The following is a 20,026-nucleotide window of genomic DNA, read 5'->3' on the forward strand; positions in this document are numbered from 1 at the left end:
CATATTAAGTTTGACCAAATTTCTATAATAAAATAATAACATATATGATACAAAATAAGTATTATTAGATTAGATTCTTCATCAACTATATTTTTATAGCATATCTATTTGATGTCAGAAATCACTGTAATTTTTTCTATAATTTTGGTCAAACTTGATCTCTCAAAAAAAAAAGTTGGAATGACTTATTTGGGACGGAGAGAGTATGAATTTGCAATGACATGCATGCTGTATATGTTTTATTACTGAATATTGATACAGGAGATGCTACCACAGTACCACTTCAACTTCAAGACATGTGGAATTGCCAACGATCTCAACCTTTTTTTCCCCCATTGAAGTATGCGTGTGTCAATCTCCTGTTATTTTGCTTTTGCGTTCCTTCAAAAACATATGAATTTGCAATGACATGTATACCATATATATATGTTTTATTACTGAATATTGATACAGGAGAACTTGGTTTGCAGTTGGCAGTGGCATGGGGACGGCAGATGCTGACCAAATTGTAAAGCGTCCAGGCCAAGTATAGCATGTCTTGTAATGGCGCAACCAGAAAATGCGTTTCCAACCTAGCACAATCTAAGCCTCTTGCTGTAAAATACTAAATTCCACCAACAAGTAAATAACGTGAAATCATTCTCCATAGCATCACAGCTCCAGCCGATGAGAACTAAGCACACGAGTTGTGCAGTCACAAACTATCAACTCCCTATATATATCCTTGACTCCCCTATGCACTGATGATTTATATTCTACAATAACATATTATCCACATAGATCTGAAACTAGAAACCATTTGGTGAGAGCAGCTTATTCAGTCATCATCCTGACCAGACTGATCATCAGGGTCGCCGCTCAGAAATGAGCCGATGGACTTGCGAAGGATGTGAATTGATTTGTCGTCCTGTGAAGGATGAATGCAGAATTTGAGAACTGATTATGTTTAGTGAACCATACGAAGTTTAGTCACGGTAACGATGCATGGTGATGAGATCAGTAATCGAAAAATCAAGCATGCTGTAACATTTACCTGCTTCATCTTCTTCAGAGATTCTTCTGCATTTGCTATCTTCTCTGAAAATGTTTTCTCAAGTTCAGATAGAGTAGCCTTCTCCTTCTTCCCTGTTAAAAGGCAGCATGTCAGAACAGCAAACTCATAAACACAACGGAAGGAACTAGCTATCTACTACTTACTCTGCAGTTCATACTGTGCAAGCAATTTCTCTTTATCATCTTCAAACTTTGAGAACAGGTCTGCACAAAACAGTACACAGATAGGTCAATTAAAAATGAGGATAACTGATGACAACTATCTCAGTGAAGAGGAAAGTGAGGCAATATATGCACAGCACAGTGCTCTATGGGTGATTTCACATTAACATTAAAATATTATCTCTTTCTAAATCACGAATTAAAGGAAAGTGTGAGTGTGTGACAGTAAAGGCACAACTCATTTGTGGCCACAGAATATCTGGAGTCAAGATCTAAACGTGTCATATTCAAGATGAAATGTTAATCATTCCAGGCCAGCATATGCATGATGAACAAACTAAGGATGGACCAGGACTGCTCAAGCATGACATGAGCTAGATAAAGATATGCTAGATGATAACAGTACAGCATATCACAATAGGTATCAGCTTAGCTCTTATCTGGCCTACCTTTGAAATTCTGTATGTGTGCAGCTTTGTCTTTGCAGAACTTGTCATGTGTTGCTTGAAATTTGGTGTACTCATTCTTCAACAAACCTTCGCACTGCATAACATATAAATGAATCTTCCATTAACCAAAACCTGATCAGATTAGTAACCAGAAGCACAATGAAGCATCAAGTACAATTCCAAACCTCTTTTGAAGTCTTTGACAATGCTTTCAGAAAACTCTGCCTGTGCACGCACATAAAAACAATTGTCAGGGGTACATTCCATTCAGGGTGTTCACAATATTTATTATCAAGAGCCTGTTTCAGTTCTTAGTTCATAGCTACAACTAAAAAGGAGCACATCAGATTTCGCTGCAGGAGCTAATGTATTTCTCTAGTGAAGAAGGCTGGTGATATGGATTAGTTATTTGCTCACCTTTCCTTCTCAAGCCTAGTCTTGGTGTCCTGTACCATAGTCTGAATCTCTGTTGCCACGCTGAAAGATACCAAAACTTGTTAGCAATGTACTCAAGATAGCTCCCTGCAACGAGTACAACATCCAGATAGAAGACATCATGTGGACATCGGAAACGACAGCAGAACAGAGCTTACCTAGACATTGGTCATAAAGACAGAAACTATACAAGATTATATGATATGATGCCATTGTTCCTGAACTCCAGTCTCAGTCTACTTGCCAGCCACCATAGGTGGATTCAGTTCAGTAAGTATTAATGCTACCTTCAGCATGCACAGACCAAGGGACAACAAATCCTCTAATCGTGAACTACAGCGAAAATCAAGTGATTCACTAAAGCACCCAGCGAATGGCGAAACAACTTGGCACACATGATAGGCGCCCTGCTAAACCTGTGGTTTCAAGCACAGCCATCTGAAGTGCACAAATCAGACACAACACAGCAAGTATCACCAACACATGCCTTCCATAGTAGGGTACTACATCAGGTACCAATCAGACGTTTTGTGCAAAATCTGCATATCTTGACCAGATATGCTGCTTGCCATGCACGCACACCAAATCCCCCTCGACTAGATTGGGGCAAACAGAACAGTTGCACACACACTGACACACATTACATTAGGTACACTTTACAGAATAGTCACGCACATGGACATTCAGTAAACTAAAATGCTGGGTGGGTGGGCGGGAATGGAAATCGTAATCACCTGGAAATGGCCTGCTCGGTCTTCTTCTGACCGTCCTTGTGGGCTTTGTCCTTGATGTGCTTCAGCAGCGTGACGATCTCCTTCATGTCACTGCCTCCACCAACCAAATTGAAGGCACGCCCCGGATCATGAAATGTGTACATAGGAATCAATCAATCGCACGAAATTTCCCCCAAAAAATTGTCACGGAACGGAGGCGCAGTTAGGAACGAAAACCCTCGCTTCGTTGCCCCGATTCGAACCAACGGCCTCGCTCACGGACCGGCGGCGAATCCAAAGCAGCGAACACGAAAGGCGGGGGGTGGGGGGGGGGGGGGGGGGGGGGGTGGGGGAGGCGGAGCACGCAAGGCACCTGTCGAACTCGTGGTCGGAGTCGTCCATGCCGCCGCGCTCCCGCCGCCTCTTATCGGAGACGAGAGCCTCGGCGGGGTCCTTCGCCGCCGCGGCCCGCTTGCCGCCGCTCGCCTTCGCCTTGGCCTTCGCAGCCGCCGACATCGCCGCTGGTGCCCGGGCCCGAGAGAGACCGCCTTGCCGCCTCTGGGGTTGGTGCGGTCGTGACGCCGTGCTTGGTTTCGCGGGTTTTGAAATGGACGCCGGGTAAGGGACTGGACGGCGAAGAGACTGGAGGGAGGCGTTGGGCCTAGCGAATTTAGGGAGGTCCCCAAATCAATGGCGGCCCAAGTCAATTTGTTCTGTATTTTCTGAGAGTTTCCATTTTTTTAGGCTCAAATGTGTGTTTTCCCATTATTACAAGCAATAATTAGCACGGAGTACTATCCACACACAAGGCACACCAGACCGATAATACACACACACACACACACACATATATATATGTATATATATATATGTATATATATATATATATATATATGTATATATATATATATATATAGAACTACTATCCTGTAGCTGGCTACAGAATAACTTATTCTGTAGCCACTTTGAGTTATGATAATTACTATATTAATTTACGAGATTATAGTAACTCCTTACTAAGTGGTTTAATATAACGTTATGGTAAATATCCACATGTGTTATAGTAACCCAACTATCGTAAATATGTATTGACATTATGGTAAATTAGTATATAAAATTATAGTAAATGGAGGTGGCTACAGAATAACTTATTTTGTAGCCGGCTACTGAATAGCCTCTCCCTATATATATATATATATATATATATATATATATATACGCCTCTGGTTAGTCATTTTGGACATCGACACGCTCTCAAAAAAACAACTTAGACAGCTACTTTTAGCTATAAACACTACTATAGGAAAACTTTTACATAGCGTTTCACTTTGGGCCTCAGAGGCGGACGGGCCAGCTACCCGCCTCGGTTATTTGTTGCAGGGCAGCCTGCCCAGCAACTGCCTTGGTTAATACTTAACCGAGGCGGGCAATGTAATATAACCGCCTCGGTTAATGCTTATTAACCGAGGTGGGCATTATAACGCAACCGCCTCGGTTGATACATTAATCGAGACGGACAATGTAATATAACCTTCTCGATTAATATATTAACCGAGGCGGTCGCTTCCAAACAGACTAACAAATTATTAATTGCGTTCAAACCTCGAGGCGCGAGCGCACAGGAACAGGAGTGGGAGTGGGAGTAGGGCCCACGTGTTGGTCGCGGTGAGAAAGCACAAATGTGCTGCGCGTTGGGGTGATCCGTGTGCTACTCCACGTCAGCGATCCGAAAGCGGGGCTGGCCACTCGTGGCTCACCACGCGTGCAGCGGTTTCACAAAACCGGAGACGGCGTCGGTGGTTTTCCCATTCCGCCCATGGGATAACTCTGAGCAGCACGGTCTTCCAGAGCGCAGCGGAAATAACTCCACGCACATTCATCCCTTTCTCTCTCGTCCGTCCCTCTCTCTCTCTCGTCTCTCTCTTCGGTCTTCCAGGAGCGAAGGCGGCTGCCAGGGAGGAGGAGGCGCACGGGGAGGAGGAGGTGCACGGGCCAGCCCCTTCCAGGGGCGGCGCGCAGGGAGGCCTGTACCGGCGACGACGCCCCCTCCCTCTCCGGCGTGGAGGCAACGAAGGCGGCTGGCGGGGAGGAGGCGGCGCACGGGCTAGCCCCCTCCGGCGACGGCGGCCACCACACATAGCGGCGCGCGCGCGGGAGGCCCGCATCGGCGACGATGGCCCCTCCCTCTCCTCTGAGCACGGCACGGTGGCGGATCCAACCACCGGAGGCGGCAGGGGCGCAGATTAAGTCACCAGCAGCGGTGGGGGCGCAGATCTGGCGACCACCGAGCGGATCCGGCCACCGGTGGCTGCGGCGGCGTGGATCCTACCACGGGCAACGACGGCGCGTGGTACCAGGCTCGGTGGGTTTTTTTTATTTCATAAAATTATTAACTGAGGCGGACATTATAATGTAACCGCCCCCATTAATAGCATTAACCGAGGCGGTTGTCTTATGCCGACCGCCTCGGTTAATGGGCCCGCCTCGGTTGAGGCCACGATTAACCATGACCTTTCGTCCAAGGCGGTTGCAAAAACCGTCTCGGTTAACCCTTTTTGTCCACCACGGTTAAGATTCCTGTAGTAGTGAAAATATTTATAAAATGTAGTCAATATATACTTTTATGAAACTACATTTTGAGATGAATCTACTTACATCACTTTTATATTTTCGAACTCAACCTAAAAAAGTTTATTTATGGTCAACGTTTAAAATGTTTGGCTTAAGACAAGCTCAAAACGATTTACTTTAGAGGACCGGAGGGAGTATATAAGTTTAATTTGGAAATTATGTTTGCTTATGCTAATAGACTAGGTACCCCTGGTCCTCTGAACTTGATGGCTCACTTTGAAATGCCGGATTTTAGGGAAAAAAACATATTATGCTCTCTATAATCATGACTACTACGTGCACTTTCCATATGTCTATATCCCGCTAAGAGTTTGTTTGGAAATGTATGTATCCATCTCAATCCATGTGTGTTGTAGTGAGTTAGGATAAAATTTAGTTTAAATTTCACCTTGACTCACTCCAACACACATAAATTGAGATAGATATATGCATCTAAACCAGACTTAAGAGAAATCTTAGTTCCACGCGCCATATCCGGTGCGCCGGCGCTGGGCTTCGGCTGCAGCCTGCAGCCGCGGGAAGCGGCGTACAACAACTTATATTACTATTTACTAATGTGTTGCGGTGATTATAACTAATTTACTCTTTCTTGATTTAATTTTAGGTGTTTTACATGATAAGTGTTTAGGTTGTCAAAAAAATCTAGCACCCTTTCATATTTTGAATACCCGAGTTGAGAAGGCGCCCTCACTGCTGTAGCTTCACCCGTAACCAACAGCATTGGGATGGGAGCATATGCCACTGAGGGGAAAAAACCTGCTTTCGTTGCCGCTCGTCAGGTGCGTGGCAACGCAGCGAAAACCCATACCCATACGGCCACCCATGCTCTAGCTACTACGGTGGCTATTTTTGGTTGGCTATTCTCCACAAAAAGGCGCGCACGTACGCGTACGCGTACGAGTATGCACGCACGATGGTACGTGGACGCGTATGCACATGTCGGGCGCGAGTTGGGGTTTTTTTCATACCAACTCATTCAAAACGACAATTAGAGGACAAAGGCAAACTCACGACAATTAGTTATTACAGTAGTTGCCATAACTGATAAGCTACGGTTAAGCAGTAATAAAGCACATCATGCATGAGAAGCCCCAAGCACTAGTTACATGTATACTCAGTAGGAAAAAACCCTAACCACATTAGCTAAACCACGCACCCTAACCACAGTAGCCCTAAGCTCTAAGCTGCATCGTCTCCAGCGCCAAATATGAACGTGTACAACCATGGCGGGGAGGAAGTCAACGACGACGATGGCGGCGAAGACATTGGTTGTGGAAGTAGATCGCCTGGCGGACCAAACTTCATGATGTCCAGCACGGTCCCGAGGGCGATGATGCCCTTGAGCTCCTCCCTGGCTTCCACGTAAGAGGGCGCCGACGGGGCGCTCGACAGCGTGTCGCCGACGTCTCCTCAACGGGGACGACCGGAGGCTCCAAGGCTCAGACGACCTCGAGATCCGCCCGCTCCTCCACGTATGGTGGCGCGGATGGTGTGCTAGGCGACGGGCCCAACCTGGAAGACGACGGCCACATCATCTCCGAAAACGTGTCGTGTCCGCTGGCGAGCTCCGAGGTGGAGCTAGCGTCGCGTCCGCCCGTGAGCACCTCAATCTCCGAGGCTGAGTTGGAGCTTTAAGATGACATCAGCGTGTTTTTTGCCCTCAGGGGCATATGCTCCCATCCCCAATACTACCGGATTTGTATTGGGTTGGATGCACTATAAGAGAGAGAGACAATCAAATACTATTGATCTGAAATGGAATGGATTCCACATTGCATGCATGTGAGGGCGTGAGCCTGGGACTCACGTCTCCTGATGTGATGGCCAGGGGCTAGAAATGTGCCAGAATGCTCCCTTTGCTCGCCTGTAGGTTTTGTTTAAATCTTTTCCGTATTCGAGAAAAAAAAAGTAGCCAAACAATATCTATGTTTGAATGTGCCAAACTAACAATAAAACATCTAATTTGAATGTGCCAAACTAACAATCGATCTTTGAAAGACCTAACGCATTCACTAATGCAAAAGAAAATTCTTAAGCTATTTTATTTGACATGTTGCCTTCCATTCACGGCAGCAACAGAAGCAAATGACCATACTGACCAGTGAAATAGGTTACCAGGTAGCAACTTCATGGCTGCTCCAAAGAGTGTGGAGCTAGTATTTGTGAGCAAGCTAGTAGCACTGGATCGGATGAGCCAGATTGCAAGTTTTTTTTTTGTGTGTGTGTTTATTTTCTTTGTTGGTGCCTCCGTTGCGTACTCTATATGATCATCAAAACGAAAATTTAGACCAACCAGTATAGGTCCATTTTAATTATGTAGGTGGCAAATATCATAGCTACATTGAAGGAACCTGCATTTGCTGACCCCCCAATGTTTAGCGCGCCCGAGCCCTGGTGGCCGCGCCCCACTACAGCGCCCGCGTCCGCTGCATCCGCGCTCGAGTGTGACCCACCCCGGCGGCCCTCCTCGCGGTTGCCAGTGAGGAAAAACTACTATTTTCAGCTTCGTCTCAATCTATTCCTATGTGATAGCAGGTTTTCAAAAGATTTATCCATAAAACATGTTTGGCATAAATAATTTCAAACAGCTCAGCAAGCTGGTGAAGAAGCTTATAACCAAATAGAGCCTATGCCGGGTTTCGGGTTTCCTGGCCATTTGGCTTGACTGGGCCTACAGATTTTGCCGGTTTATGTTTGCAACTGGACGACCCAGCCCGATGTCCGTCAGTCCGTCCATGCGTGCTAACTGCTAAGCAGCGGCTGGGCCTGGTCGAGGCTGTACCAAATGGGCAGGCCGCACGGGAGGCGCAGGACGGGCCACGTCGGCCCGCTGCCCGCTCACCAGTCACCACACACGGGAGCCGGGACCGCACACGCACTGACATCCCAACCCCACATAAGATTCATCCAACGAAAACGATACTGACACGTGGGACCAGTCCCCACGCGCCACGAGTAGCTACGGTGCCTCCTCGCCTTCCCGCCACACATCCCCCACTCGCCTCTCACCGTCGCAACAGAAACAATCGCTTGTCGCCGTCGACCCAAGCCACGCCACCGACATGTGGGACCGTACCGCAGGTCCCACTCGCCATAGACTCCGGCGGTCCTTCGAGACAGCGAGAGCGAGAAGGCGACGGCTCCCCGGTCACCGCGCGCGTCTCCTCCTTCCTCGGCAGGCACGACACGACTCCCAGTGGCCAAGTACACTCTCCCGCTCGACTCGAGCGCACGAGCGATGAGAGCTCTCGCCTCGCCCGCCGCCTCCTTCCTCCCGGGGATCTCGAGCCCTAGCCCTCGCGCGCGCGCGCCTCCCCGTTCCGCGCTCTCGCGGGCCGGGCGCTCCGTCGCCGCCGCGGCCGCGGCCGCCACAGGGGACCACTGGGGCGCCGACCACCAGCACTACCACGGAGGACGCGCGGGCTCGTCGGAGGCCGGGTCCCCCGCGTCGGCGCGCGGCGTGAAGTGCGACGTGGACGTGGTGTCGTGGCGGGAGCGGCGGGTGCTCGCGTCCGTACCCGTTGCCGCCGACGTCGACACCCTGTGGCAGGTCATCACCGACTACGAGCGCCTCGCCGACTTCATCCCCAACCTCGTCCAGAGGTTCGCATTTTCTTGTTTCGATTTGTCGCGTCTGAACTGTGATTGCACTGATGGTCAGGTCCTTCTGATTTCTGAATGTGTCTGATTCGGGTGGTTTTGTTCGTGCTTGCTTGCAGTGGGACGATTCCATGCCCGCATGAAGGGCGGATATGGCTGGAGCAGAGAGGCCTGCAGCAAGCGTTGTACTGGCACATTGAGGCGCGCGTCGTGTTGGATCTCCAGGAAATCCATGACTCCGTACGTTCTGTCGCAGATTGACTTCCATTAACTGCTAAATTGCAATGGAACAGTTTTGGAGTATCCAACATTTGTCATCGCCGACAATTTTATGTGAAATGCCACTGAAAAGTACTAGTAGATGATCAGTTGGCCAGTCCATGAGGGTGTGAATGCAACATTTGTGTTTTTTTCAGCATGTGTTCTTCTTCTTGCTGTGGAGCTGTGCTATTGTGTTTCTCTCTGATATATTTCTTAGTTGTATTAGCAAATACGAAAAACGATGATGGATCTCCTCCATTTTCTATTCCATGTTAAGTTACATACATTGCCTTACTTGATTATTCGTTCATGATTATGCTTTCAGATCAATGGGCGAGAACTCCATTTCTCGATGGTAGATGGTGACTTCAAGAAGTTTGAAGGAAAATGGTCCATAAGATCTGGTCCAAGGTATGCATCTGATGATCATTTTATTTCTGAGGATAGGTGGGATGGGAGGTAAATCAATAAAGGCATAAGTACATGCATCTTATTTACTACCTTATTTATTGCTTTTCTTTTGATGAACATCCAGCTTAATTTCATCACTAGATTATATTTGCATCACCATGATGCCCCAGACTAAAAACAATTTTCCTTCTTTTCATTATTCCTTAAAGAGGTCTCCAACTTCTAGTGAGCGGAAAAGGAGATTAAGTCTAATATGGCCTATTTTGCTTTTGTTTGCTAGCAGGTCCTCTAGTGCAGTTTTGCTGTATGAAGTTAATGTGATACCAAGATTTAACTTCCCGGCTATATTTCTTGAAAAGATTATAAGGTCAGATCTTCCTGTAAATCTTGGTGCCTTGGCTTGTAGAGCTGAAAAGATTTATCTGGAAAATCAAAGTTGTGGTTCGAGAAAATTCTCTGTTGAGGACTTGAAGCCATCATCTACTTCTTCTCAGCTTGATAAATTCCATAGTACGACAGTTGATTCTTCTTCTAGTAAATTTAAAGAAGCACCTCCCACTTCTGGTGTTAGCAGTGTGCTTCCATCACCTGCTTCTGAATTGATTAGCAAATGGGGTGTATATGGAAACGTATGCAGAATTGATAGGCCTTGCGTGGTAGATGAGATCCATCTTCGAAGATTTGATGGCATGTTGGTAATTTACTAAACTTATATCATTACTTATTGGATTCTTAGCCATCAAGGGATGGGCATTAAAGTTTTGTCTTATCCTGTGATACGGTGTGCATGAAGGAACATGAGGGGGCTCATAGGTGTGTCTTTGCTAGTATCACTGTGAAAGCACCAGTTCGAGAGGTATGGAGTGTTCTCACGGCATATGAGAATTTGCCCGAGTAAGTAGTTCTATCTTTCTACAATCTTTTGAGTCCACATTCTTATTTTATTACAGGTATGATCTAACAAAAATCATTTGATAGATTCGTACCAAACCTGGCTATCAGTAGGATTGTTCTTCGTGATAATAACAAGGTCCGCATAATGCAGGTAGAATATGTGGTTCTCTTCTGTCATATTTTGTGGTTAACTGTTTTTACTAGAACATATGAAGTAGTCCTGGCTTAGGTTGTCCTTTATTTTTACTGCACAGCATAAAAAAGTCCTCAAGTCATACACAGTTTTGTCTTGTGTCCTGGTTTTGGTTCACTCGATTGTTTTCATTGTGCTCATCTGAAAGAAAGTTCTGTAAATTCAGTCTGATAGTCTTTGTTTTCTTTTTCAAGCATTATATCTTTTGAAATCATTTTTCTAGGAGGGTTGCAAAGGCCTGCTGTATATGGTCCTTCACGCCCGTGTTGTTATGGACCTTCATGAAAAATTTGAGCAAGAGATCAGGTTTGAACAAGTTGAGGGTGATTTTTACTCGTTTAAAGGGAAATGGCGCTTAGAACAACTTGGGGATCAGCACACCCTGTTGAAGTACATGGTTGAGACTAAGATGCATAGGGACACCTTTCTCTCTGAGTCTATCCTTGAAGAGGTGAGCCATATATGCATTTTCTTTAATTCATATAACATTTCGCTTAGCTTAAGATGATTAAAGTAGGCTTTTATGTGCACACTGTATTCTGTTTTGGTTATACAAGTGCTTTGCATGGTAATGGGTGTATACTTCATGCCATCTCAAATGGTATAAGCTTACTATAGTTAAATTTTCATATTTGGTTGGTTTAAACTTAATTATCTCTAAAGAACCTAACAGGGATCGGTTTTCCATTTTCTTGGTGGCTTACGCTTCTCAAATATCCAAATTAAAAGCTTGAAGGTATTTTAACAGCATTTGTTTTACAAGTCATGTTGTATCTTCAGCTCTTCAAATTCCAGGTGACTACATTCCGTAGCAGTTAGGACACCAAAAAATTTTATCATGGTTTCTGACATTTTTACTTGCTTTTGACAATAGGCTGATTTTTTCGTGCTCTTACTTGGATTAATTGCATGTGGTGCCTTGATGATTATTTCAGCTGAATGCTTTGATAAAGTTTAATGTCTTTAGAGATAGTAAAGCAGACTGTTCATTTTCATCAATCTGTTACAGGTCATATATGAAGATCTTCCATCAAACTTGTGTGCAATCCGTGATTATATTGAAAAGGCTGGAACCAAGGGTAGCAACTCCACAGCTCATTCTGATGTGTCCATAGACCCAGATGCTTATCATGCTGAAAGCAGGCAATCTGAGCAAGCATCTGTGTCTTGCTCATCCAGTACCATGAAGCAGAGACCAAAAGTCCCAGGGTTGCAAAAGGACATTGAGGTCCTAAAATCAGAGCTTGAGAATTTCATTGCAGAGTATGGTCAGTATGGTTTCATGCCTAAGAGAAAGCATCTCCGGTCTCATGGAAGGGTGGATATCGAGAAGGCAATAACACGAATGGGTGGGTTCCGGAAGGTTGCCAGCATAATGAACCTTTCTCTTTCTTACAAAAATCGAAAACCAAGAGGCTATTGGGATAATCTGGAGAACTTGCAAGAAGAGGTAATACTATATATCTTTAGCTCCCTCCTGTGCTTATCAGATATCCATTCTAGCACAAGAATACAGGTATAACCATGTTTTTTAATCTTTGAATAGTTTTGCACCATATATTGCAAATAGAGTTAAAACTTGTCCACTTATATTTCTAGTATGAATGAAAGCTAGCACTCTGACTCTGTCCCATTGAATTTTATAACGTCATATGCTGTATTCAACATTTTTCTTCAACTTCTGACATCAGCATCTGATCACTATATACAGATCAGCCGGTTCCAGAAAAGTTGGGGGATGGATCCTTCTTATATGCCAAGTAGAAAATCTTTTGAGAGGGCAGGTAATATCTGAAGCCCATTGTTGGAAAATGAAAAACAAAATAGTATTGTGGCACTTTCATGCTACTTTTTTATTCATTTTAGCACAAATGTCTTTAGCTTTATACCATCATTACATGAAAAACAGAAAATTGGCTCCTGTTGTCAGGTTAGATTTGCAAGTTAGATTGGTGTCGTGTCATGAAGTTTCCTTGTCTGGCTTTTGAACTGATTTTCATGCTCTGTTGGTAGGTCGCTATGACATTGCTCGGGCATTGGAAAAATGGGGTGGGGTGCAGGAGGTTTCGCGCCTTCTCTCTCTTAAACTAAGACGTCCTAGAAGGCAAGGCGACTTGGATGATGAGAGCCGGTCTGAATCCCCATCTGAGATGGCAAAGAAGCACGGGGTGAAACCTGATAAAGGCATTGTTTCCTCAGATGCACAGAAATGGCTCCTGAAGCTGAAGGATTTGGATGTCAACTGGGTGGAATACTAGATCAAGCTTTGAAAAAAAAAAAAAGATATGCTCTCTCATTGTTAGCTTAACTCTTTCCCTTCTTCGGAGGTGATCTGGATTCTGGAAGCATTCCAACAAAGACGCCGCAAATTGTGTACAGAAAAGCTCGATACACGGGCCAACCCATTCTGAAGCTACCAGCAGGCAACAGATTTTCTTGTCAGTAATCACGACTCTTGGCTACTGCATATCTAGAACTGTTGACTATACTAACAGTAACAACTTTGTTGCGGTCAAATTGATCCGTGGATTTGACAAAGACTAGCCACTAAACGCAGAACGGGTGTGCGATTTCGTGTTTGAGTCAGCCTTGCCTTTCAAAGCAGGTGGGTCATCACTGGGTTAAGCCGTGTTCACAGGCTGGTCGCCTACTTTGTTAGTGATGATGTAAGTTGACCTGGCCCTTCTGTTTTGACACGGAAAAGAAAAGTTACCATCCAGTAATAGGTTCAGTCGGCACGTTTGCATTGCATTGGTCTCAATCAGGCACAGCTACATTCCCTGTTGCTGCTTCGCAAGATGGGTTGCCTTTAATGTGTCTTTTTTTTTTTTTTTTGCTAATTTGGTATTAGCATGGCGGGTCTCTATGAGGAATCAGATAATTAGAGCGTGAATTTTAAAAGACCAAAAGAAAAGGAAAAATTAAAAGGTCCCACCTGGATTCGAACCCAGGTCGCCAGATTCAAAGTCTGGAGTGCTAACCACTACACTATGGAGCCATTTCTGTCATTTAGGTTAAATTTAAATTATAAGTACGTTTATAGAAAAAACAGGGTAGCGAAACGAACGGCCTTAGCTATGGCCGGACTCGATGAACATGGACCGGGTGAGCTTGCACTGAAGATTCCTGTTTCCTTTGTTGGGTTTGTTGGGTGCGACAGCATTTCTGAGAGCACGTGCGCAGAGGAAGGACTCTGAAATGAAATTACCAAAAGCACCGGACCTAATCTTTCCCTCTCTAAATCTGAATTAAACACACGCACTGTCACGGTTTTTGGCCGATGTCTACATAAAAGTACTGTTGGTTGATATCTTGTGAGAGAAAAATATTGTTTGTTGGCTGAAAAAGTATGGTTATAAGCTAAGTAAACAGTGCGTTTGCAGTTTGCAGTACGTTCCAATCATTTCGTAGCCCTGAATTAGGGTTCGACCTGAAAAGCACGAGTCCTAGTGCAAGAACAGCTCTGCCCCTGCCCTCATCATAAATCCATCGGTACCGAACGCTAAACGTCACCCAGCACGAGCCTGAATCACATGCGCCATGTGTTGCATCTACAGTGCCGTTTTGTTTTTGTTTGGTAATAATTGTCTTAGGCTCAAAACGTTCGTCTCGCAAAGTACAACGAAACTGTGCAATTAATTTTTGATTTCGTCAACATTTAATACTCTATGCATGTACCGTAAATTTGATGTGACGGAGAATCTTCTTTTTACATAGTGCCGAATTCTGAAAATTGGGGGAACTAAACAACCCCGACGGATCTGATGAATGCAGCTTGATCCAGGATGGGGTCATGGGTCCCTAGCATTGAACCGCACAGAAGCTGACGGAGATGTTTCGCTGAAACATCCTGCTCATGTTCTAGAACATAGAATTCCGGCACTGTGGCCACTGCTGACAGGTGAGTGTTGAGACGAGAAACACAGGAGACCCGCAACAGTTTTTCTCTAGAAAACCAAAAAGGAGAAGTGCAACAGTATTCAGTACTGACAGTCAGTCTAACTCTCTAGCAGCTCAGCATTATTATTATGAATTTATTTATGGTGCAATCTATTTGCCTGTGTGAGCTGCTCCGAACGAGCGAAAAAAAAACCCCCTACTGCATCCGTTTTTGAAACAAACCTGAAGTCCATACTAAAATATGCCGGTTATTTTGTACAAATTGCAGTGCTCAATATCAAGCTCGATCTGAATTTGATGCTTACAATTACAATAGTATTGTCATATGGAAGCCACACTACCAGTTTGTTCCACCAAGGTTCCCCAGCCAGAGGCCAGAGCTTAGAGCAAATTCAGCAAATCATCATCATTTCCCTAATCGCTCTACAAATCTGTACACTTTCCTCTTCCTAGGAATGGATGACACAAGCAGGCATTCTGCCTGCCTGCGTGTTTCAGCTCAGCGCCTTCACTTTGCTTTGCTATCCATTTCGCGGGATGATGATCTCTGCCATGGATGGATGAGGATGACGCAGACGCGCCTTACATCGTCATGTACGGCTGCGGCGACAGCAGCTGCCGCGACACCCGCTCACGGTTCCTGGCCGACTCGGATCGTCCCAGCGCCATCTCATGCTCCAGGTTGGGCGATGGCGCGGGCGCGACCGGGGGCCCCGACGAGACGACCGTCGAGACCATGCTGGAGCTGACGCCGCTGGTGGCCGTGGTGGTGCTCAGGAAACTGTCGGACGACTTCGGGGGCGGCGGCCTCTCCAGCTCCATGACCCCTTCCAGCATCTGCACCACCTTCCCCATGGACGGGCGCTGCGCCTGCTGCTCCTGGATGCACCAGAAGCTCACCTGCAGCGCGCGTTCCACCTGCGCCATGTCGAGGTCCTCCGCGGGGAGCCTCCTGTCGAGGATGCCGGCGAGGTTTCCCCTCTCGTACTCCTCGTACGCCCACACCGAGAACTTCTTCCGCCCGGTCTCCTCCGACACGTCGAAGTTGCGGCGGCCGCTAACGGTCTCCAGCAGCACCATCCCGTAGCTGTACACGTCGGACTTGGCCGTGATGGGCAGGTTGGCCAGCCACTCCGGCGCCAGGTAGCCCCTGGTGCCGCGCACGCTGGTGAGCGTGCGGTGGCGGTGGTCCTTGGGGTTCACCAGCTTGGCCAGCCCGAAGTCGGAGACCTTGGCGTTGAAGTGATCGTCCAGGAGGATGTTCTCGGGCTTGATGTCGCAGTGCACGATGCAGTCGCGGCACTCCTCGTGCAGGTACGTGATGCCCCGCGCCGTGCCCACGGCCACGGCGAACCGCGTCGGCCACGGCATCTTCCCGTCACCGAAGAGGAACGCGTCCAGCGAGCCGTTCTTCATGAACTCGTACACCAGCAGCCGGTGCCGGCCCTCGGAGCAGAAGCCGATGAGGCGGACCAGGTTCAGGTGGTGCGTGCTGCTGATGGTGGCCACCTCCATCCGGAACTGCTTCTCCCCCTGCTCGATCCCCTCTAGCTGCTTCACCGCCACCACCGTCCGGTTCGCCAGCACGCCGCGGTACACGGCGCCGAACCCCCCCGCGCCCAGCTTCTCCTTGAACCCCTTGGTGGACCGCTGCAGCTCGCGGTACGAGAACTGCACGGGCGCGCCCGACGCGTACTCCAGCAGCGCGTACTGCGCCGACGCCGGCCCGTACTTGGGGCTGTGCCGGCAGAAGAACCACCACAGCGCCCACTCGCAGAGCACCAGACCGGACACCACGCCCAGGACCACGACCGCCACGACCCAGGCGCGGAAGCCGGGGCCGCCGCGCGAGTTCCCGCCAGCGGTGCTGTCCGGGACCGGGTTGGGCAGCGGCGGGTAGCAGACCTTGACGAAGGACGTGCTGGGCAGCGCGGCCGAGTGGTAGCCGCTCACGAAGTTGGAGACCTTGAGGAAGCAGAGGCCCGAGCCGTCGGAGAGCGCGGTGGACGCGACGCAGGAGCTTCCCGAGAGGCAGTTGAGGCGGCAAGCGGTGATCCCGACGAAGAACTGCTCCGTGGTGATCTCCGGCGGGTAGGTGAGGAACTGCGTGTTGTCGAGCTGGAGCATGGTGGAATTGCCGGGGCAGGTGTTGAGGTCGACCTTGCGCGTGCACCCGCCGCGCGGCTTGGAAGGGTCGGTGAGCTGGAAGTTCTGCGACGGGCACCCGCACACGGGCGCCGTGCCGTTGTAGCTGCACACGCCCATGTTGCCGCAGTAGCCGAACACCTGGCACTGGTCCGCCACCGCCGACCACTGCTCCGTGGCGGCGTTGCTGCCCCGGGCGGCGCTGTAGGCGCGGAAGTTGCCGTCGTCGTCGAGGCGCACGAACCGCATCATGTCGCCGCTCTCGCCGTAGTTGCTGCTGTAAGCGACGACGACGGGGGAGGTGAGGGTGCCGTCGGTGAGGGAGACGATGCCGTTGGTCTGCATCGTGAGCGTGGGCGAGCTCAGCGTCCTGTTCCCCGTGAAGGAGGTGTTGTACCCCTTGTTGAAGTAGGTGACGGTGGTGGCGGCGCTGGTCCACCGGAGCGTGAGGTTGCCCGTGCCCTTGTCGACGGAGAAGACGTAGGAGCCCGAGGTGAGGTTCATCCCGGAGGTGAAGTTCTGCGACATCACCACCGTGTCCGTGGGGTGGTCGAACGACTGCCACAGCGTGGCGCCGCGGGAGTCCTTGAGCACGAGGTTGCCGCTCTCCTGGACGGCCGCGGCGGACACGTTCTGCCCCCCCGTGTTGGACGACCAGAGCACGGCCCCGGAGCCGTTGACGAGCTGGAGGTCGCCGTTGGACGAGAGGCGGAGCGAGCCCCCCGAGTCAACGGCGGCGCCGGCGCCCGCGGACCAGACGGGCACGCCGCCGGCGTAGGAGATCGCGGCGACGAAGAGCGACGGGGAGGACGCGGACGCCGTGAAGCCGAGCGAGAAGGTGTTGTTGGGCGACGTCCACGTCGCCGAGTTGCTCGGCGACAGGGACGACCCCACCGGCATGTCCGCGCCGCGGGACAGCAGCGGGAGGAGGAGGAAGAAGAGGAAGCAGCCGAGGGCCGCGTAGTGCCCGGAGCTTCGCCGCAAAGGCCGCATCTTTCCGGCTCCTCTGATTCGTTTAATCCTTTCTTTTCTCGGATGGAGATGGCCGATGGCAGACGGAGAGGCAGCTAGTCACATGTGCCATGGCGTCTTCTCTTGTCCTCTGCAATTGGTAAGGTTGTTTCGCAATCGGGCGCGTGGATCTGGTCTTGGCAAGAGGGGGAGGGATCGAGAGGAGGAAGGAGGTGGGAGGGAGGGAGTTGGACTGACCGGGCTGGTAGAACAGTAGAGGAGACCGGGACCGGGAGAGGCAGAACGAAGCAAGTTATGCTAGAACTAGAACTGAGGCCTTGGAAAATGTCAAGCGTTTAGAGCGCTAGTGACGCACACTGCCCGCCTCCTCCTCCTACAGTCCAACCCGTGGAAACAACAGAGGAACGGCATTATTGTCGGGTCAAAATGTGAAATAAAACCTCCCGTTCCTTGTTGACAGTCCATTAAGCCACGCTTCCAGCTGCTGTGTTTCGACCACAGGAGACGAGAAGATGAACTTTCCACTTCGCAGATGATGCTCTGTAAGGACCAGGTGGCAGATGATGCAGCGTTTTACGGTAGCAGCACGGCGATGGCAGTGCCGGAGGCGTATCATGAATGGAGCAATCGCCACCGTCCAAGGCAGGTATCGACGGCCCCTGATGATGGGATGGTGCCTTGGTGGTGGGCCTTGACCGGTTCTAGGCTCGGCTGGTTGTGTGGTGTGGTGGCCTGGTTAGTGGGTGAGTCAAGGTCAACATGGGCGGCTTAGAAAATAGATAGACGCTCATCCTCATCTGATGCCTTCCTTTTTTCTCTCTCTCTCCACAGATTATTAGGAGCTCAGCATTTTCCTCTGTATTTGTTGCGCTGTACACCATTCGGTACCGCTATTGTTTTCTCCTTCTAGGTTGACTTTGACTGTCCTTTTGCAAAATGCGCCCTGACGTTAATTAATTGTGATCATAATCACAGACCCGACGGATTGATGGGCCAGCGTGTAGTAGGGCGGTCTCAACGGTGTATTTATGATAATTTCTATCTCTATTAATTATCATGGCTGATCAACCTTTTGCTGATGTGGCAAAGAAATTAATGGAGAGAGAGTAAAAACAGAGAGACGATTTCTACTTCACGGAACCGCGTCTTCGCTAGCACCGAGACGCGAAGAAACTAGTCGCACCGCGTTGGGGAGAAACTAGTAGTTTCCAACGGCCTCCATCCGGATCCACTGCCCCGCCGTCGTCGCGCGTGAGGCGCTTTGCGCCCGCCAGCTTGCTCCTGCCTCCGCAAAATCCTCCACGCGCTCTCTTGCGGGGAGGTGCGGTGCGGGCTGTAGAAGGGGAGGGTGTGGCCGCCTGGGGCGGAGGTGGACGGGAGAGGGAGCTCGCCAGGGTTCTTACGCGGCGGCCGGCATTGAGCAGGAAGCAGAGAGGGCGCCGACACGGCCTATATTTTCGTCTTCCCCGCGATCGGCCACCGAGCGGGCGTGCTAGACTATGGAAACTGCACATGTTTTTTTTTTGCATTGGGACTGCCCTAGGATGGATGTCGGAAAACTTCACAAATTTTATTAGTTCTTCCTTCCCTTTTTTGTAACCATTTATTTTACAGCCACAAAGTTTGACATTCGCACGTAGCAGTTGCTGTACCGCTGTTCAAATTCACCCACGCAAATTAATCTCACAAATTCACAAAGTTACCATGACTGGCTTTAGTGAGGGATGTGAGAGACTTTAGTCTCTCTAGTTAATTTATTCTAAAAAATTGTAAAAGCCTTAGATTTATTGGCAGGTTACATTGCTGTATATAAATAAATAAATAAAGGCACATGTCTTCATATGCTAGTTTTATGCTTTGTGTGGCAGAGCTCCGGGCGGTTTCGACTCAAGCTTCTCTATCTGTCTTTTCAAAATGAACTAGTAATCGCCTAATCGGCAAAGTCACTATTTTTTTAGACTCCTTTGTGTACTGTAGCAAGGAGCCGGAGCCATACTAAACAGGGTCTAATATACCTACACATGTACGTATGCACATACACAAACTATGACTAGGTTAGTAAGGGTGTGTTTGGCACCGCATCCACCCCCACAATGCTGAAGCACAGAGCTAAATATAGCAAAAGCACCGATAACGCGGCTCCGCCATTGTACACCATTATACCGTAAAAACGGTTCTAACCCCTTTGTACTCCCCAGAAGCGTTCT

The 20,026-nt window shown here is 48.6% G+C and overlaps 3 protein-coding genes and 1 non-coding gene across 5 annotated transcripts; 1 reads left to right on the top strand and 3 right to left on the bottom strand.

Moving 5' to 3' along the window:
• Window positions 1-516: 516 nt before the first annotated feature.
• Window positions 517-3,440, bottom strand: LOC136481776 (meiosis-specific protein ASY3-like). Its single transcript, XM_066479074.1, has 8 exons — window positions 3,186-3,440; window positions 2,834-2,923; window positions 2,082-2,141; window positions 1,850-1,889; window positions 1,665-1,758; window positions 1,198-1,257; window positions 1,034-1,125; window positions 517-907 (listed from the first exon to the last, which is right to left on the bottom strand). The coding sequence occupies exons 1-8, from the start codon at window positions 3,326-3,328 to the stop codon at window positions 818-820; spliced, it is 669 nt and encodes a 222-aa protein (XP_066335171.1). The 5' UTR covers window positions 3,329-3,440; the 3' UTR covers window positions 517-817.
• Window positions 3,441-8,576: 5,136 nt separating this feature from the next.
• On the top strand, window positions 8,577-13,521 carry LOC136481787 (uncharacterized). Of its 2 annotated transcripts, none has more exons than XM_066479083.1 (10): window positions 8,577-9,046; window positions 9,163-9,283; window positions 9,630-9,715; window positions 9,996-10,410; window positions 10,509-10,609; window positions 10,694-10,760; window positions 11,026-11,253; window positions 11,812-12,252; window positions 12,514-12,586; window positions 12,816-13,521. In XM_066479083.1, the coding sequence occupies exons 1-10, from the start codon at window positions 8,682-8,684 to the stop codon at window positions 13,058-13,060; spliced, it is 2,142 nt and encodes a 713-aa protein (XP_066335180.1). In that variant the 5' UTR covers window positions 8,577-8,681; the 3' UTR covers window positions 13,061-13,521. The 2 variants fall into 2 exon arrangements, with proteins under 2 accessions (XP_066335180.1, XP_066335185.1); XM_066479088.1 differs by having other exon boundaries at window positions 8,578-9,046; window positions 9,999-10,410.
• Window positions 13,522-13,728: 207 nt separating this feature from the next.
• Window positions 13,729-13,800, bottom strand: TRNAQ-UUG (transfer RNA glutamine (anticodon UUG)). Its single transcript has one exon. It is a non-coding gene; the product is annotated as a tRNA-Gln (tRNA).
• Window positions 13,801-14,891: 1,091 nt separating this feature from the next.
• LOC136504502 (G-type lectin S-receptor-like serine/threonine-protein kinase At1g34300) lies at window positions 14,892-18,327 on the bottom strand. The gene has a single exon (XM_066499469.1). It carries the CDS (start codon window positions 17,838-17,840, stop codon window positions 15,285-15,287), a length of 2,556 nt encoding a protein of 851 aa, XP_066355566.1. The 5' UTR covers window positions 17,841-18,327; the 3' UTR covers window positions 14,892-15,284.
• Between the last annotated feature and the right edge of the window lie 1,699 nt (window positions 18,328-20,026).

The sequence above is a fragment of the Miscanthus floridulus genome, chromosome 1 (genome assembly GCF_019320115.1).
Source record: "Miscanthus floridulus cultivar M001 chromosome 1, ASM1932011v1, whole genome shotgun sequence".
In the NCBI taxonomy this organism is placed as follows: domain Eukaryota; kingdom Viridiplantae; phylum Streptophyta; class Magnoliopsida; order Poales; family Poaceae; genus Miscanthus; species Miscanthus floridulus.

Bases quoted from the DNA above. Each gene is read 5' to 3' on its own strand.
- LOC136481776 (XM_066479074.1), bottom strand. From the start codon at position 3,328: ATGTCGGCGGCTGCGAAGGCCAAGGCGAAGGCGAGCGGCGGCAAGCGG. The intron at 1,890-2,081 runs GTGAGCAAATAA...GTGCGTGCACAG, and splicing joins ACTAGGCTTGAGAAGGAAAG to GCAGAGTTTTCTGAAAGCAT. The intron at 1,126-1,197 runs GTAAGTAGTAGA...GCCTTTTAACAG, and splicing joins TGCACAGTATGAACTGCAGA to GGAAGAAGGAGAAGGCTACT.
- LOC136481787 (XM_066479083.1), top strand. From the start codon at position 8,682: ATGAGAGCTCTCGCCTCGCCCGCCGCCTCCTTCCTCCCGGGGATCTCG. The intron at 11,254-11,811 runs GTGAGCCATATA...AATCTGTTACAG, and splicing joins CTGAGTCTATCCTTGAAGAG to GTCATATATGAAGATCTTCC. The intron at 12,253-12,513 runs GTAATACTATAT...CACTATATACAG, and splicing joins TGGAGAACTTGCAAGAAGAG to ATCAGCCGGTTCCAGAAAAG.
- LOC136504502 (XM_066499469.1), bottom strand. From the start codon at position 17,840: ATGCGGCCTTTGCGGCGAAGCTCCGGGCACTACGCGGCCCTCGGCTGC.